General features: G+C 50.7%; 1 protein-coding gene across 5 annotated transcripts in view; it reads right to left on the minus strand.

Annotated features, from left to right (window-relative positions):
• Positions 1-19,559, minus strand: part of ABR (ABR activator of RhoGEF and GTPase) — a 186,487-nt gene that overhangs the window by 73,458 nt on the left and 93,470 nt on the right. For 4 of the 5 annotated variants that reach the window (XM_072779152.1, XM_072779151.1, XM_072779155.1 and 1 more), the window contains exon 3: positions 390-488. In XM_072779152.1, coding sequence (XP_072635253.1) covers positions 390-488 — 99 coding nt within the window. Of the gene's footprint in view, positions 1-389; positions 489-9,058; positions 9,738-19,559 lie in introns of those variants that run through there. The other variant, XM_072779154.1, reaches the window with a different exon arrangement.

A 19,559-nucleotide genomic window follows, 5' to 3' on the forward strand; every position in this document is an offset into this window, starting at 1 on the left:
CCAGGGATGAGGGACTAGGGGAATGCCAAAGAAGGCTCAGCTTGATAGACTGGCAGACTGCCCAGAGCAGTGTGGAGGTGGATGCTGGGTCCCCATCTGGACAGAGTACCACCATTGATTAGTAATGCCTGTGCGTGGTCATGGGCCATGAGCATTTGCCATCTCCAACCTGGCTGTGCTTCTCCCGCCTTTCCCAGGGCAGGTAACAGAGGGCTGAGGCTGAGAGGCACAGGCCCCTTTCTGGCAATGACCCTGGCCACCCAATGTCAAGCTGTCAGCAGAGCAATACTGCTGGTCCAGACTCTGCTGGTCCAGGTTCCCCTTCTTCCCCAAACCCAAAAGTAATTTTCGAGCATGACACCTACCAGCAAGCCAGAGCATATACTCACCAGCAACAAGGCTTCCAGTTGGTTAATGTAGATCTCTTCACTGGCCAGGAACCCCGAGAGAACCAGCTTCCTCATCTCCAGGCCTTTCCCTGCTTCCACCTGTATGAAAGCAAACCAAGAGCCAACAGCTCGTGAAAAAGGAGGCTAAAAACCCGAGTGACCTGTTTTCTTGCCTTTTTTCTCTTTATCACTTTTGTAGGGAATAAAAGCCAGATATGTTTATTATACTTTGGAAAATACAGAATAAAAAAGGAAAAACAATCACCCATATTTCTGTTGCTAACATCTTGCTTTCTCTCCTATATTCTTTTTCCCACATTTCCTTATTTGCTATCCACCCATCCACCTATTCAGTCTTGTAACAGTGAGCATGATAACCAAGGACCTGGCCTCATGTGTAGGGGGCAGTTTAACAGGGGGAATACAGACCAGAGAAATTAGAGGGGTGCCTGGGTGGCTCAGTCATTTAAACGGAGGACTCTTGATCTCAGCTCACATCTTGATCTTGGGGCCGTGAGTTCAAGCCCCGAGTTGAGCTCCACACTGGGTGTGGAGCCTACTTTTTAAAAAAATAGGGCAGCCTGGGTGGCTCAGCCGTTTAGTGCCGCCTTCAGCCCAGGGCGTGATCCTGGGGACCCGGGATCGAGTTCCACATCAGGCTCCCTACTTCTCCCTCTGCCTGTGTCTCTGCCTCTCTCTCTCTCTGTGTGACTATCATAAATAAAAAAATTATAAAAAAAAAAAAGGAAGGAAGGAAGGAAGGAAGGAAGGAAGGAAGGAAGGAAGGAAGGAAGGAAGGAAGGAAGGAAGGAAGGAAGGAAATCAGCTATGACAGATGCAGGGCATGGTCACATGGGAAGACCCAACAGGGGCTGGAAGAGGCTCCCGAAGTAGTACCAACTGAGGATACAGAGAATGCAATGAACTGGCCACAGGAGCCTCATCTTGTGGCTTTCTAGCTTCACCTCTGGCTATATCTTCCTGTCCCCAAGGGCTCCAGCCCACAACAGAAGATGCTAGCTGAGGTCCTCAACATCACCCAAGCACTTCCTGACTGCCTTATTGTGCAAGCCACATATCCTAACCACTCCAGGATTCCTTCTCTTCTATGGTGATTGTGCCCCATTTAGCCTTGAAAGTCTGTCTTGTTAATCTCTTACAAGGACTCAGTTCCACCCCTCCCTTCTGCTACGGGCTTTGGCTCTGCTACCTGAATTCTTCTAACTGACCTCTGCCTCTCCCTCCTCCCTTCACACCACACACCAGAGCCAGGTTAACCTTATGAGAGCACCAGCTCACACCTGATGCTTGTCAAGGACTTAATACCAATACTGTAAAACCTTGCTATTTGCAAAAACATGGGTGGGTCTAGAGGGTATAACAGTGAAATAGGTCAGTCATAGAAAGACAAATACCATATGATTTCGCACAAAACAAACTAACAAAGAAAAAAAAAGAAACAGAAAACCAGACTCTTTGTAGAACTATATAGAAGAAACTGGTGGTTGCCAGAGGGGAGGTGGGTCAGGGGGCTGGGGGAAATGGGTGAAGAGGATTAAGAGTACACTCAAGATGAGCCCTGAGTAACGCAGAGAATTGTTGGATCACTATATTGTACACCAGGCACTAATGTAACACTATGTTAACTATACTGGAATTTAAAAAATAAAAATAAAAAAATCAACATTGCAAGATGTGACTATTCAGGGATTCAATTAGGTCATTCATTTATTCGTCCAACAAATATTTACTGAATGGCCACCAGACTCTGTAGATATAAGGAGAAGCAAACACACAATAATCCCTACTCTTATGTGGTTTATAACCTAGAGGAAAGACGGTAAAAAAAAAACAAGTAAATATAAACATGTAACGATACACTGTGATATGGGGTCTGGCTTAGTCTTTGCTTAAACACCTTTGCCAGCTCCTAGCTCCTCTCCCTCCCCTGCTGCCATCCCCTACAGACGGCAGATCTGTTGGCCTTCCCAACCTGCTGGGAGTGTTCATGCCTCTGCACTTACTTCCAGCTGCCTAAGAGGCTTTCTCCACCCTGGCTCTTCTCTGGGCATAGACCCTCCCATCTGACACGCGGGCCCTCTTGTGAACTGCCAGGTGATCCTGGGGAGCCTCTGAAGCACACTCTTCTGCATATCCCTGAAGGCTGGCAGCGCAAAATACCCCCAGCATGTGGGCACCTTATATTTATTAAGCCTTGTAAGTTCCTCTTGCACTCCTTAAGCCCTCCAATACCTCACTGAGGTCGGTACTATATTTTCCATTATGCAAATTGGAAGCAAATAGGACTTGGAAGAGGGAAGAAAAGAGCCCAGGGTCACACAGCCAGGAAGTGGCAGAGCTGGGATTCCATCCCAGTCCTGGGAATACCAGATTCTAGGCTCTTCCACTGCTTTAATGATGTCCTTGCTCTCATTTTCTTTTTCAAGCATCGGATGCTTACCTGGAATCTCAAACAGAACCCTCTCTGGGCATTACATGCACACCCTTATTTAGCACAGGCTGGGAGAGTGAATGAAGCTATCAGAAATTTCTGAAGTCTGGAGAAAAGTGGCTTTCCCCCAGCTGCATGACCTGCCCCACTGCGTTCCCACAGCTTTCCCACCCTTCCCCAGGTGAGGGCCTGCATCCTCAGCCTTCCATTAGCAACCGGGTTATCAGCTCTGTGCCAGAGGCTGCTGCCCTCAGAGTCTCTGAAATGTATCTGACCCTGTGATAGAAAAACAACATCCAGGGATCCCTGGGTGGCGCAGAGGTTTAGCGCCTGCCTTTGGCCCAGGGCGCGATCCTGGTGACCCAGGATCGAATCCCACGTCGGGCTCCCGGTGCATGGAGCCTGCTTCTCCCTCTGCCTGTGTCTCTGCCTCTCTCTCTCTCTCTCTCTGTGTGACTATCATAAAAAAAATAAATAAATAAAAAAAAAGTCCTGCCAAAGATAGTCCCCAAACCTATAATTACAGCACCTTATATAGAAAAAAGGATTTTTGCAGGTATGATTAAACTAAGGATTTTTTGATGGAGAGATGACACTGGATTATGTAATCAAAAGGGCTTTTATGAGGGGGTGGCAAGAGGGTCAGAGTCAGAAAAAGCAATGTGACCAGAGAAAGGGAGCAGGGGAAGGGAAAGAGATTGCAAGACTGCAAGATGCCACACTGCTGGCTTTCAGGACCAGGATGGGGCCATGAGCCAAGGAGTACGGAGCCTCTAGAAGCTGGAAAAAGGCCTGGGAATGGATTCTCACCCCTAGAGCTTCCAGAAGGAACTGCTGAGCCTTTAAGACTAGTGTATAAGAGAACAAATTTGTGTTTTAAACCACTAAACATGTGGTAACTTATTTCAGCAGCATTAGGAAACCAGTATGGACACTAAGTTTTAGGGAAGGACGATAGTTATTTATTGATGGCTTCACAAGTACCAGGCACTGTTCCTAAGAGCTTTCCAGGAATTAACTCACTACAATCCCACAGTCTACAAGGTGTTGTCATTATCCCTCTGAGGCACAGAGTGGAAATTGCCAGCTGCTTGGAGCTGTTGGCACTTCAGGCAGGCAGCACACCCTTCAAGGAGCAAAGTCCTACTAGCTGGAAGCAGAGCCACAGCCCTAGCCCCTGATGGTCAGATCTGAGGCAGCCCCGTTGCACGTCTGACAAATGGAAACTCACCTTCCATGTTGGGGGCCAGTGCTCCCCTACTGCACCCCACTCCCTTCCTGTTCCCTGACAACCAAAGATTTACCTGAGGGCCTGAAAAACATCCTGTAAGAGAAGTCACTTGAAGCACATTGTGAGCTTAGCTGTAGGGCTGGTTGGACTAGGACCGGAGTGTAGACCTGGTGATTGCAGCTCCTGCCAAGCTCCCCCATCTTGGCATGAGCGCAGAACCTGTGACAGTCCTTGCGACAGCCCATTTCAGCAAGACCCTCTCCACAAGAGACTCTACCTCAGAGTCCAATCTTGAAAGAGCTCCTCCAAAGTCAATAGTCACCTCCAAGAGTTCCACCCTCGGCTACTCTCCCTCTGAAATTTTGGCTGGCATAGGGGTGGAAGTGGTGGAGAGCTTGAGCATGTGAAATTAAGTTCTGCTCATGTTACCAACAGGAGGCCTGTTCTCAGTTACCACCCAAAACCTCTTCCCTTTTCTCTTTTTTTATTTTCTTTCCTCAGACCCACATGTTCCTGGCTTAGAATTATCCAGAAAATCACAATTGTTTCTTCAATCCTTGTGGGACTATTCTTATTTCATAAAACACCAGCACTGGACATTCATTCACTCTGCCCTATGTGCCAGGCCCTGGGAATACAAATACAATGGTGAGAGAGATGGTCTCTGCCTCCAGAGAGCCCTCCAGAGGTGGTGCCCACATACCCAGAATCCTCGGGGCCAGTACTCTGAAGAGTTCAGGTCCCCCACGGGATGGCAGCCCCCAGCATAGGGAAGCTGCCTTCTGAGTGACACTGTCTCCATTTCTTCCCCAAATGAAGCTCATGAAGTAAGTGCAGCCACTGTGGGCTTGTTCATTCCCAGCATTTTACACAATCTGCTAGGCTGAAAGTTTGTCGGCTCCCTCCCCCCTCCCTCCCCCCCCCCCCCCCCCCCCGCCCCCCATCCAAGAGCTCAAGTCCCTCTGGTAGGGTCAGTATCTACAAGGTAAGTTTAGCCAGCTCTGGCCTGGTCTTCTACAGAGTTTAGAGGCTAAATAAAAGGCCCTAAAGGTTTGGCTCGAGGCCAAATCAAGATAGGATCTGTCCAGTAACTTTGACCTCCTCCAAGACAATAGTGAGGACTGAACTGGCAGGGCCACCTGCCATTCAGAGCCTTAGGCCACGTGGCACTACACACAGCAGAGTTCAGTTCACGGGCCACACCACTTTTCAAGGAGCCCCAAGCAGGATCTGCACAGAGTAGATGCCACTGGGTCTAGGAGCTGTGCCCATGCTTACCATCAGCCTCAGGACAGCTGGCCCCTCTCTGAGCCAAGACAATGCAGGGACATCCAGCCATTCCTCCTCTTCCTAGCGCTAGGCACCGGGGAGGTCTCCTTCAGCTATTTCTCAGCAGAATTTAGAGGGTGGATCCCTGTGTTCTAGGCTCCTTGCTGTCCGAGACTTTAGGCAGGTCCAGCAGTGTTTCCAAAGGCCAGGTATTCATATAACCATCCGTGTAGTTTTGTCATACATACCACCTGCACTACTGGGTACTTAATATTGTTCTTTACAACTGACTTCTTAAAAGCACAGCCTTGGGGCACCTTCCTGGCTCAGTACCTTAAGCCATTAAGCATTTGCCTCAGGGACAGAGCCCCTCATGTGGCTTCCTGCTCGGTGGGGAGCCTGCTCTCCCTTTCCTTCCTGCACATGCTTTCTCTTTCCCTCTCAATAAATAACAATCCTAAAAAAATAATAATAATAATAATAAAGCACAGCCTTACCCCAAGCATTGTATTTGAAATCGTAAGATGTATAAGTTGTATTTTCCCTAATATATGTTAAAATATAAGCCTGCTACTAAAGTGCAAAAATTACACCTAGGTGCCACCTAAAATCACATCTCAAACCATCATATGCGCAGCTCACACTTCAGGAAAACACCTCAGTGGGGGACACAGGCATGGCCATCACCGCCAGTGGGGGCCGAAGACACTGGGGCAGGTGAAGCAAATGTGGGTGTTTCCAACTATTTAAAAACTGGCAATGAATAACACCTGATGGGTTAATCTGCATTACAGAAGGATTTTTCTTCTTGACAAATGAGTTCCTTTAAATAGCAGCTTTTAGATAGCATGGTCGCTATCAGCCCCACATACCTTTAAATAGAATTGTATGAAAGATTTTTGGAAAGCACACAACTCTGTACCGCCAGGAGGTGATGTTGCTATCGGTATTAACGTTACTGTTTATAGAGAATTAACTCCTCAAAAAGAAGCCTGGGTTGAAAGAGCAAGCTCCAGCCCCAGCTCTGGAGGAAACCACTTTTCACCTCTGTTCCCCAGGAAGATGGAGCATCTCAGAGATGACACTGAAAACAGGATTGATTTATAGGACTGACATTTGGACACATGCTCACGAATACAAACATGGTTTAAAGTAAGTACTCCTGAAAGAAAGTTACAGCAAAGAGAGAACTGCCTTGGATTCCCACCTGCTGTTGAGGAGAGTTTCTTATTCAAGACGGTGAAGACCATCCAGAGCCTAGGACAGGAACGCACCCTCCAGAAGTGCCCTGTGAGTACGCACGTGTGCACATACACACACACGGGCACACACGTGCGCACCCAGTCCAACTCTGACCCAAACACAAGTGGTCTCTCCTCCCCCGAAGTTCATACCCTTTTATCAGAACCTTGAGTACTTTCTCATTCTATTCCTATTATCTGTGCACTTGTCCCCTTGCCCTGAACGGAGAACTCTTTGTGAAAAAGGACCATGCCATGTTCATCTTGTCTCCTCCCCAGTGCCGGGCAAAGTGCTTTGACTAGAACACAACCTGGCAGTGTTTGTTGAATGAATGGATGAGGTTTCTCCCCACCCCTCTGGTAGCCACCTTGTTTGCCTGCTCCCTCTATAACTGACCAAGCTTGGGAGAGAATGAGGGCATCCTAGGGGTGTTCAGGATGAGATGGGGGCCTGGGATTCTCCAACACTCAGGGAGGGCTCCTTCCCCCATGCTGAAACAAGTCCAGGAATATTGAGGCAGCAAAGAGGGGAAGACTCCCATCTAGGTGCTCACAGGACTCTGGGAGGATCTGGGGTTTTAGGACTGATGCGTGCCTGGGCCCCCTTGGCATCTGTGTGCTTCCTCCTTGGAACACCTCTGAGTAGGAGAAAAAGGTCGGGAACATGGTACACCCTTTGCAGGCCCCATGAAGCCTCCCTCACTCCACAAATTCACTGAGCATCAGTCACGTCCCAAGCTCTGTGCAGTGTTCAGTAGTGAATACAACATGGCCCTTGCCCTTGAGGATAACAGGGCATAATTGAGGAGGCAGGTGTCTAGAGTTCTGAGCAGACTGAAATACAGGCTAAGACCCAGGTACAAGCCAGAGTCTAGAGAGTAAGGGTGGGTCCATTAGGTAGTACATGAACAGGACCCCATCTGTGCTGGGGAGGAGTTCTCAGAGAAGGCCCATTAGGGACCCCCCCCCCACACACACACACACATCTCCCATCCCACACACTACTTAGCTCCCAATCAGTGTTCTTGGTTCATTACCAGACTTTTCCCTATCCTGTTTCTGGTGGGAAGGTTGCTCAGATCCTGAGTGCAGAGGCCTTTGCAGGCCTAGTAGAGATGTGACTTAACCCCAGTGCTCTGAGCTAGTATCAGATGAGAGAACCAGGGGTGGGATGCTAGCCACTGCCAGCCTCCCATTACAGCTCCTCTCTCCACTGCACCCAGGCCCACAGCTACAGCTCCACCCAGACACCCCACATCAGCCATCTCCTGTGGGTCTGTAGTCTGTTTTTTTACCTCCATTAGCTTGTCCTCTGAACCACACTGCAGTGCGGGCGTGGCAGAGCTGTGATCCCCATCTCAAAGGAGGGACAAAGAGGCCCAGAGAGGCCCAGTGGCAGCCTCCTGCCCACAGCAATGCTCTGTGTACCACACCCTCTGGGGTGCAGACGGCCCGGCAGGGAAAGGGGCACAAATGGACAGGGTGTTAGGCAACCTGGCTTGCAGTCTGCAAACTCCCTGCCATACATTCCCACTGGCATTCCCTTCTAGCCACAGAACAGAGGTGATGAGCAAAAGGCCGAGCTTAGGGCTCTTAGAAGTGGGCTAAGCTGAAAGAAAGAATCAATGGTGCAGTGTGCCATGCCTTCAGGCAGCACTGGTGTGGTTGCAATGGAGGTAGACCCCCGCCCCTGGGGAGGAGGTGAAGAGAAGGAAAGGGGATTGATGCACAGCTCCCTCCTGCTCTGCCTTCAAGGCAAGTGCTATGAAAGGACAGGACCACTGCTGGGGAGAATGTTCAAAGCCCTAGACTGAGTGGGCTGGGGCCCTGGCAGATGCTTCTTGCCTATACCCACCTTGGGAAAAATGCCTACCCACCTGGCTCCTGCCTGGAAGCCAGCTGTTATCACCCCATTTTCAGCGGATCCAATTCTTTTCCTTCAACGGAGCTCAGTGACCTCTGGCTCCCAATCTTTCCCCATGCTCTCTGGCCTCAGCTCCCAAGTCTCCTTGCTCAGAAGCAAGTGGCCCCTTCGGCCAAACTTCCCAAGTGCCCTTATCCTACTGTAGCCATGGAAACAGTGAATTATGGCCTCCTGGTTTCAAGTCCACCAGCTCCTCTGGGGCAGCAGGCTCACAACCAGGGCCGTGCCCACCAGGTGACTTATGTCACTGCCAGAGAAAGACCCCAGCACAGCTGGCCTGGGGAAAACCAGCAGCCACTCCCGCTGCGGACAACTGGTCCGGGGGGAGGAGGAAGGCAGGCACCGCACCTCTGCCCTGGGAACAGCTGCCAGAGAGCTCAGCCCCTCGCATCCCCTCGCTTCCTGCCCCTGCCGGCCAGAGTGCGGTGTTTCCACCCAGCCATGAGGTCTGTGCACAAACCAGCCATTTCTGCCCGCACACGGCTTCGGCAGTCGAGAGCTGCCAGCCCTGCCCCTCCCCCGACAAGCATCCAGGGCGTGTCACGTTCCCACCTTCACGGCCACCAAGAAGGGGGACCCTGAGCCGGGGCTGGTCGGGGTTCCCAGCTCGCACTCCTCCAGGAGAAACACATCTTCATCCTCCAGCACCTTGTCCAAAAAGCCTATAGCCTCCTCTTCCTCTTCCATGGCAGCCGGAGGCGCGGAGGGCAAACAGGAAGCGAGGTCCACGCAGCAGCAGCAGCCGTTGCCGCCGCCGCCCCCGAGGGAGGCAGGCGGGCAGGGAGGGGAAGAGCGTGCAGGGCAGGCCTAAACCAGCATGCTGGCCTCCCCGGAGTCAGTCCTGGCACCCGGCCACCGGCTCCCGATGAAAGGCTCCATTATGAACCTTTTCCTGCCGCCGCTTCCCGGCCCTCCCGCGCGCCGGGGCTGCGGGCCGCCTCGCGCGCGTCCCCGGCCGGAGAGGGGCAGCCGCGCTCGGGCAGCCCCGCCGCCGCCCCGCCGCCCCGCCGCCCCGCCGCCGCCGCGAGCGCAGGGCCGTCACCGGAGAGACCGCGCGGCGCGCCGGCGGACCAGGAGGAGGCGCCCCCGCCGGCCGCCGCGGCCCTTCCTGCGGTGCGCGCCGGCCCGGGCGCAGGCGGGGCCCCGCGCTCCCCGGCCGCCGCTCCCGAGCTCGGGCCGGCCGCCCCGCCGCCCCGCCGCCCCGCCGCCGCGGGCCCCAGCGATCCCGCCCTTTCTGGACTCCGAGGCTCGCGTTTGCTATTAATACACAGGAAATGCACGACTTGACTCGTGAGGTGGAGCCGTTCCCTCTGCGGTCACCGGCCGGCGGCTGGCGGAGGCTTCTGGAGCGCGGAGGAGGGGCGAGGAGGCCGCAGACGGGCCGGGCGCAGGGGGAGGTCTGCTTCCCAGAGACAGGCTTTATTTACGGCCCCTCGCCAGAGCCCGGGCAGCAGGGGGAGGAGCGGCGGAGCAGCTGCCCGCGCGGCCTCTGGGAGGCCCGGCGAACCTCGCTGTCACCTTGGGGTGGCCACAAGCTGAGCCCCCTGCTCATCTCTGCCTCAGGTCCTGACACCTTTGCAGAGAGGAGGCCAGGGCCTGACGAGGAGACAGTTTCTATCACCACTGTGGCTGGGAGAACAAGGCTTTGTGCAAAGGAGGCCTGGGCCGCCTCACTGCAACAGAACCAGAAGTGCCAGCCAGGGTCTGCAGCAGGCCCACCTCGGACGGCGGGAGGTGCCACATCTCCTACTCACGGATGCTGCTGGGATGAGCAGTCCCACCCCCCTGGGGCTCTTCTGCCTCCAGAGAGGCCTCTGCCCAGTAGAGCCAGCCTGATGGCAGAGGATACACATAAACCCAGGACGGGCAACACCAGCAGCCCTTCCCGCTCCCAGCCTGCTTCCCTTGGCTTTAGCGAGGGTGGCAGAAGCGAGATCCACCCAGATAGTGAAGTCCACCTTGTGGTTGTCTAGGCCCCAGCCAGAGGGGAGCATCCATTTACTCTCCCGAGGGAGGAGTTCAGGGGCAGCACCTGGGAAAAGCTCTTTCACCACACAATACCTAGGGCAAAGGTTGCAAACTCCTGTAGCCGCCACAGTGCAGCTAGGTAGGAGTGAGCCAGGTAGGAGCAGGGTGGAATGAAAAATTCCACCACTCAGCTCCAGCTAATGGCTGCTAGGGCAATATAGGCTTCAGGGTGCCCCATCTCAGATTGTCCTAGAAAAGCTGGGGATTTGGATTCTTAGCTGATATCTCTCCATTTAAAAATGATGGCAGATAAATGACATTAAAACAAAACGAAGAGGCGCCTGGGTGGCTCAGTGGTTGAGCACCTGCCTTTGGCTCAGGTCGTGATCCCAGGGTCCTGGGATCGAGTCCTGCATCAGGCTCCCCTCAGGGAGCCTGCTTCTCCCTCTGTGTATGTCTCTGACCCTCTCTCTTTGTCTCGCAGGAATAAATGGATAAAATCTTTAAAAACAAACAAAATGAAATGAAACATGGTGCAGTCTAAATAAAACACATCCATGAACTGAATTAGGACCACAGACAAGGCTGCAGAAGATTGTTTCTTTGAGGGAAGCTGGGAGTTGTGTAGGTGTGGGAGATTGGGGGGGGGGTGTTCCCCGAATATCCCCACTGTCCCATTTCCTCACTGGACCTGGCATCTTGGAATCCAGCTCAGCGTCACACACTACCAACCCACTTCCCTTTGTAAATCTGCATAATAGGTGCTACCAGGTAGATGAAGTAAAAATTCAGAATTCTGGGTGGTGATCAAGTGAAGATTAAGGATTCTGGGTGGTGAGCCCTGAAGCTTCAGCCCCACACAAGCCAACCCCCACAATCTCCCACCAGCCCCTAGACAATGTCTCCAGCCAGGGATTCCCCTGAAATCTTCCTGATGCTTCTGGTTCACAATGTTCTCTCCTAAAACATAGTTGCCAGGACCAGTCAGCATGGCTCTTAATGATCCAGTGTCTGACCTGTCCATCAGTGTGTGTATGTACCACCAGCCCCCTTATGCACATGTCACATACCCTGTTAGGTGGTAATATTAGGCCACAGCGGGGAGGACTCAAACTCTTTGGAAATGAGCTCCAAAGGAAGATCAACTGTGCCCCATCCTGGGTCCACCTGACATCACTCCCTCACCTTTCCACTGGATACCTCAGTTAAGAACAGGGCCCCTGGCTGAGCCTCCAAGCTGGATGGAAGTTTGAGGAGAGAGGAGAATGGAAATGGTTTATCCCAACTCCCCAAAGAAGTCTGTGGAAGCTCTGAGTTTGAGGTGGGTGGGGCTCCTGCTATTCTGTTGGAATTGAGAATATGTCATCGCTGACTGCCTGTCACCAAAGGTGAAATACAAACTGAGGGATTTGGGGTAGGCTCTTTGGGGTCTCAAGGCTGACAGGGTTCCACAGAGGCACACCCTACCTTATACCCCACCCCCTCCCTCAGTCCCTGGTTTTTCCCTGTCCTTGCCCTGGCTGGGTTATAAATACCCGGAGCACATCTGAAGGGCCCTTTCAGCCACAATTCCTCATTTGGTTTGGGCGGGTGAGGCTGTTCCCAGAGCTTGGGAACAACTGGGCCTGGCATTCCCCAGGGCATAAGTGTGCCAGCCCAGGGCTCTATGTCACAGCTTCTGTCTTCTACCCTGCAAGTTTCAAGTACATGGCAGGACTGCCCCCACTGATCAGACAAGCAGGTGGAATGCGAGAAGGGTCTAAAAGCCCAAGGGCCCCTCCTATGTCCCTTCTCCCACCCAAGTGAGCATGAAGTACCCTTAGAAGTCTCCTGGAGTATCCCCCTCTTCATTTCCCATGCCCCTAGCCAGTATATCCATACCCACTTCTTCCCCAAACCCTGAAACCTCTCAGAAGCTGCTCCCTTAACATCCAAGGCATCTCTGCTCCACCCTACCCCAGCTGGCTGGAAATTCCAGTGAGTAACTAGAATGCCCTTCCATCTTCATCGGGCACACAGACACCACTTAGAGGCCCTCAGTCCTCCCCCTGGTGGGGGGGAAGTGACTCACAAGTCCCAGCAATGCTCCCTCCCTTTCCCCTACAAGTGCCCTGAGCCAGCCCTGGACCTGAGCTTCCTCTCTGCATCCTCCACACTCCACTGCTTCAGCCTGGCTCCTGCTCCTCCTTCCAGAGAAGAAGCCTGTTTCAAAGGTATCTAAACTGCCTTATTCCAAAGCCGGAGGCCTCCCTCTCCTACTCCACAGCCTCTGCAGTCTGGGCTTTGGCAAATCCCTCAGCTCCCATGAGCATGCTAGTGCTGCTCTGACCGCTCTGGCTCAGGCTGGCCCTTCTTTCTCTGGCCTCCTGTAAACTGGAGTCACCCATTCAGGACCCCAGCCTTGGCCCGCTGCTCTCTACCCTCTCTACCTCTCATCCCTTCTCGCTTCCAGGCCAATGGCAACCCATCACCATTTGTAGCTCCAGCATCTTGCTCAGCTCCAAGCATGACATCTACACTGTCAAGCTGCATCTCTTCCCTTGGAAGTTCTACCAACAGCCCCTCAACTCCACATATCTAGACCAAATGACCCTTCTCTCTCCCTAAGCCAGCTTCCCCTTCTGGCTTCTCCCCTTCTGTTGGCAGGGCCACCATCTTGCAACTCTTCCTTCCCCCAGGCCCCACATCCCTTTTACAGAATCCCTTTGGTTCTTCCTTCTTTTCCTTTTCTAAAGCCACCGCCCCAGACAAAGTTTGCATCTCACTCCTACACTGTCAGGATAACATTCCATTCTGAGTCCTGATCTTGACTGTCCATCTATCTGTTCACTTGTTTGCTCTTTCATACCCAGAGAAGGCCTGGCATTACAAACACAAATCCAAGAGTGCTCTCAACCTATATCAAGTGAAGGACATAGGAACAAAAGAGACAGTGTCTCAGTGATCAACACAGGGGAATGCAGGACAAAGGCACTATCCCTGCCTCAGAGGAAAAGCCTCACAGAGAGTGGCTTCTAAGCAGCATTTGGAAAAGGGGAAGAGTTTGTGGGCAAAGGGAGGAGGGAGGCCAGAAAGGAGAACTTCTTTCTGTGCAAACACAGAGGGAGGCCAGAATAGAAAAGGGGCAGGAGGTGAGTTTGGAGAAGCACACTATGGAGGGTGAGGGGCACTGACTGCGATTTCTTTTTCCTTTTCTTTTCTTTTCTTTTCTTTTCTTTTCTTGAGAGAGAGGTGGGGAGGGGCAAAAGAAGAGAGAGAATCCTAAGCAGGCTCCACACCTAGCATGGAGCCAGATGTGGCGCTCGATCTCACAACCCTGAGATCATGACCTGAGCCAAAACCAAGAGTCAGACACTTAATTGACTGAGAATTCTGACATTTGCCAAGCCCACACTCTCAAAGCCACTGATAGTTTCCTCTCCCCAAACCCCATGGTCTTCCCTCATACTCACTCTCCATCCCTTATTCTCTTAGTCACTAAATCAATAAGTATTTATTAACTGCCTACTGTGCACTGGGCATTCATAATGCTGCCACAAATGGGACACTATGTCTACTTCCATGGAGCTGATAGGCTTAGGGCCAGACTGACCATTGTCAGTCTGGCCAAGGCAGTGCCAAGAATGGGGCACTATCTTAGCACTATGGGGCTGAGGTACAATTCCCCCAGAAAGGATAATATGGAAGTGTCTGTTGTGATTTTAAATTTTCACATCCTCTGACCCAGCAACTGTAAGGGATTTTTCTGAAAAATATTTATTTTTTTCAAAAGATTTATTTATCTATTTTAGAGGAAGAGCATGCACGGGAGTGGGGGATGAGTCTTAAGCAGACTCTGCACTGAGGGTGCAGCCTGATGTGGGGCTCCATGTCACAATCCTGAGATCATGACCTGAGCTGAAACCAAGAGTCTGATGGACACTTAACCAACTGAACCATGCAGGTGTGCTCCTATATAGTTTTAAATGTTCACACTCTCTGACTCAGCAACTCCACTTTAAGACATTTTTCTGCAAAAATATTTCTACAGGTGCACAAAGATCTGTGTACGAAGACATTCACTGCAGTAATGCTTATGCCAGCGCAAGACTAGAAACAGCCCAAATGTCTAGCGGAAGTGGATGGTTAAGTGAATTACGGCACATTCGTAAAGTGAAATACGTGTGCAGTCATAAAGAAAGAAGAATGAGGTGGATCTTTACTTACTGATATACAAAATATCCAAGACCTACTAAGTAAAATAGGGAGAGCAAATTGCATAACAGTATACCAGTATGATTTAAGAAAAAAGCATATACACATATTTATATGTCACATGGAAAAATAAGGAGAAGTATACAACCAACTTTTAACAGAAGTTCTATCTGTAGGATGGGACATTAGGAGACTTTTACTTTCTACATTATATATTTCTGTAAAGTTAATTTTCAGTGATGTAATCAGAGAAAATAAAGAAGTTAAAAAAAGAAGTGCCACAGTTGGGAAAGCAGACTGGGCTCTGAGTGCACAAGACAGACGCAGCTGATGCAGCAAAGGGGGAGTCACAGAAGGTTTGCTGGAGGAGATGACATTGAAGTTCATACCTCGAAATGACCAGGGGTTAGCCATGTGAGTAGAGATGGCAGAGAAGGCAAATGGGACTGTGTGAGGCACAAGGAAATGAGTTCAGTCTGGGTGGCGAGTGTGCATTCATTCGATCACTCAATTGACATTTACTGAACATCCGCTATGCATCAGGCACAGTTCTAGGCACTAGAGTTTTCTTTTTTTTTGGCACTAGAGTTTTCAATGAACAAACATTTGGTGACAAAACAGACAAGACTCCATCTTGGAGCTCACATTCATGAGGTTGCAGAAGTAGTCAGGGGCCAAGTGGTCAGATCAAGCAGAGTCTTGACAGCATAGCTAAGGGTTGTATTTTACCACTAGGAGAAAGGAATGCATTGGAGGGTTTTTTTTTTCTCTCTCTCTCTTTTTTTTTTGCATTGGAGGGTTTTAAGCAGGGAATGACATGACCATTGTTCAATGGTCTTGCCTCCCATTAACACCAGATTATTCTTTCTGAAACATTGCTCACTCTGCCCAGCAGGAAGCCACCAGGTCAGCTTCAACAAGGGGAATGGGGCCCTTGCTGGTAACTCAACCAATCAACAGCCTCTGTTCCTCGCTCTCCCCTGAACTGGTCAGGCACATTCTCACTTCCCCGCCTCATACTGGGCTTGAAGCCTCTACTCCCTCCTCTATGACTATCCCTGGCCCTCTCAACTTTCTTGGCAAAAGCTGAAGTTCCACCTCCAGATTTTCTGGAGCTCAGTAGACTCTGGGCCAATAGGAACAGACACCACCCAATGGGAACTGACCCCAAGGGGCCAGTGCCAGGGGCAGGCAGAGTCTGCTACAGCCGCAGATCAAATCAGACGCATCATCTTCCTGGTAACTGTGCTTCTCCCTCTGCCTTTCTCTCTGTGTTACAGAAGTCATTCCAAAAATCATATATAGTTTATTACATAAAGCCAATGTTGGGAAGACGCCAGTACATGATACCCCTTATATGGTAAAACAAAAACAAAAAGAACTCCCCTAGATCCTGGATTTGAATCCTCACTCTGCCTGTTGCCATTTGTGTGACCCTGGGCAAGTCGCTCAAGCTCCCAAGGTCTCAATTTCCTCATCTGTAAAATGGGGACAATTATAGCACCAAGTTCGGGGTTGCAGGGAGGACTAGAACATGTAGGGCAGTGCCTGGCAAGTGTCAGCCCTTGTTAGGCACTAGCTATTCTCCTTTCCTTTGGCAGTGGTGGTGGGGTGTGGGGAGCACAGAAGTGGGGGACCCTAGCTCACTCCAAGCCTCACCTCCCACCTCTTCTATTGGGCCCAATGCCATTATCCTTTTCTCAAACTTCAGGAGGTTTTCTTACATTCCAGAACTTACACAGCCCTCTTTATCTAGAATGTTTTCCTGACCAGGACCCAAGCAGAACACTACCTACTCTCTGAAGCTACCTCCCACGGACTCCCCTCCCTGGTTCCCTGACCTGAGGTCACATGATTCCTCCCTTGGGATGCTGTGCATCTCTCAAGGCTGTTGCACAGATGGCCTTGAAATAGAGGGAGTATGTGTGTGTTGGGGGAGGGGGGTGTCAGGAAAACCCCATTCCTGCTAATTCCCCCAAAGAGTTGGAACAATATCTTATAAGAAGTAAGTGCTCCGAAAATACTTAGTGAGTAGACATGGAAGCTTCTAGGGCAAGGCAAAGGATCTCTCAAGAAGATAAATCAAGGGGTTCAGATTAGATGAATGATTCCTATGGAAAGTGGTTGTATGATGGGGGCTCTTGGGACTAAAGGGAACACAGTCCTACTGAAGGAAACCAGGCTGAGGGGCGGGGGAGAATGAGAATCCACCAGTGCCAAATGCAGCAGACCAAGTGTGGCTTTATCTCTATTTCCCAGCACTTCCGTCCTTCCTTAGCACACAAACTCTTGGCAGTGGGTTGGTGTCCAGCAAGGTGGGCTTAAGGGGAGCACCTTGCAGTGGCAGTCAGGGAGAAGGGAAGGCAGATTGTGACTAAGTGAGAAATAGCCCAAGACAACTCTAACCTCCTTCCCAGCAACCAGGCTCGCCTTTTTGTGCCTCTCTCCCTGTTGAATCCTGCCTGGTGGTGTCCCCCAGAGGGGCCTTCACCACGGAGGAATGCTGCTGGGAGCTGAGCCACCTCTACAGGACTACAGCAGGGACAGGAAGGTCCTAGGGCAGCCAGAGCTGGCGCCTCATGAAAAACTGGGTTCCCATCCTAGGAGAGATTCAAATTCAACACCCACATTGGGAGTGGGTCCTCTTATGTGGCACGGCATAAGGTGTTCTTATGGATCTATGTCACTTGGTCCTCGCAGCAGCCCTTCCAGATAGGAGGCATTTATCCTCATTTACAGCCAAGGGTACCAACACTCTGCAAGTTGCCCAAAGCCACACAGCCAGAAAAATATAAAACAAAGGTGCCAAGGCTCCTATTCTGGAGAGGTCACAGAGAGTGGCTGTGACGAGTACCCTACCACTTACCAACTATGGGGCCCCGCATGGGTTGTGTAACCTCTCTGCATCCAGGTTTCCATATCTGCAAAAGAGGGCCATAACGGTGCTCTTCCTCACAGGGTCATGATGAGGGCTAAGAGCATTGATGTTTATAAAGTGCCATAACAGCGCCTGAATTTAGCAACTGCTGTGAAAGTGTTTCCATGCGTTCTCTTTGTTCTACTACACAGGTAGGAGATTGAGGGATCTGGAGGCCCTCCAGACAGAAGCAGCCAGTCCACAGCCTTGAGGGTGGAAGGCTCACCAGCACATTGTCCATGTAAAAGAAAGCACTAACACACACCAGTGGAGAAATGAGGCTTGGTGCAAGTCCAAGCAGCTGTGATGATGAGGAGGAAGGGGTAGGGAAGACGAGGACAATGGTGATCATCTCAACACTCTCCTACTCTTACTTTGGATTCTCCTGCTAGCTGAAGTCTGAGCCCCTCAATTAATCCTTTTATTAGAAACCTCTGAACTGGGGCAGCCTGGGTGGCTCAGCGGTTTAGCACAGCCTTCAGCCCAGGGTGTGATTCTGGAGACCCGGGATCCTGCTTCTCTGTGTCTCTGCCTCTGTGTGTGTGTGTGTGTCTCTCATGATTGAATAAATAAAAATCTGAAAGAAAGAAGAAAAGAAAAGAAAAGAAAAGAAAAGAAAAGAAAAGAAAAGAAAGAAAAGAAAAGAAAAGAAAAGAAAAGAAAGAAAAGAAAAAAGAAAAGAAAAGAAAAGAAAAGAAAAGAAAAAAGAAAAGAAAAGAAAACCTCTGAACTGCATGCATCTGGGTACCACAAGAACTATAGAATGAGTCTGACACTGAGCAGTCCCACCCACACACATACAAACTTTGCCATTGCAAAGTGCTCTGCCTAATGCTGTCTTATGGAAACCTCACAACAGCTGTGAGGTCAGGAGGGAGGAAATTCTCAGTATCTTCCCTGTACAGATCTGTCAACTATAGCCCAGCCAGGGTGAGTGACATCCCTCAGGTCACACAGCTAGAAAATGCTAGCACTAAGACAACACCAAATCTTTGCGTTGTTTCCATTTTTTACTGCATCTCCTAAGAGGGGAGACAGAGGAGTCTATAGCTTATAGGAAGCAAGCTTTTCTGTAAGACCATGGTCCTGGCAGAGGAATGTCTCTCCCCACTTGTTGGCTGAGATCAAGAGTCCCTGCCCTTCCTTCCCAAGGTGAAACCAGACACTCTCAGCTGAATCGAGCCAGCAGTGGTGTGAGGCTCCAGACCTACTAAGGAGCCCTGCTCAGCTTGGGCTTGAAGAGAGTGAGGGGTTTGCAGGGCAGGGCTTCAGGTTTCACCCTGATGCCCAGTGAGCTGCACAGCTGGGGGTATATCTAAGACAAGAGCAGTAGAGCAAGGCTGTCGGGGACATGTTGGGGAATGAGCATTGTGTGTCCTGCCAACACTATAGAGACCTGGCTTCATCTAGGCTACCATACCTCGCAGGACTGATCCAATTCCAGAAAGGGGGTTGCCAAAAGTAGATTCAGTTGTTATCTAGGAAATATTCATTAGCCTAGGTCCTTTCAATGGTCTTGGCTCCAAAAGCTGGCAAGAAAAGTCCTGTGGGTTCCAGTCACCAAGGACGGAGCATCATGATGAGCCCGACCTAATGCTGCAGGCTTTACCTGAGCTATCCCAGTCCCTCCTGTCAATAATCCTTTGGATAGGTGAGCCTATTTCAAGATGATCAGGGAGCACCTGAGTGGCTCAGTTAGTCAAGCATCTGATTTCATCATAGATCATTATCTCAGGGTCATGAGATCAAGCCCCACATGGGGCTCCATACTCAGCATAGAGTCTGCTTGAGATTCTCTCCATCTCCCTCTGTCCCACCCTCCACTCTCCCTCTTTCTCCCTTTCAAATAAATAAATAAATCTTTAAAAAATAAATAAAGATGAGGAAAGCTCATGTTCCTCCCATTTTCCGGGGCACTGAGTAAAGCTGCTAAGATGGTCACATTCATGTGTCAACCTGACTGGGCCATGGGTA

This window comes from Canis lupus, chromosome 16 (genome assembly GCF_048164855.1).
Source record: "Canis lupus baileyi chromosome 16, mCanLup2.hap1, whole genome shotgun sequence".
Taxonomy (NCBI): Eukaryota; Metazoa; Chordata; class Mammalia; order Carnivora; family Canidae; genus Canis; species Canis lupus.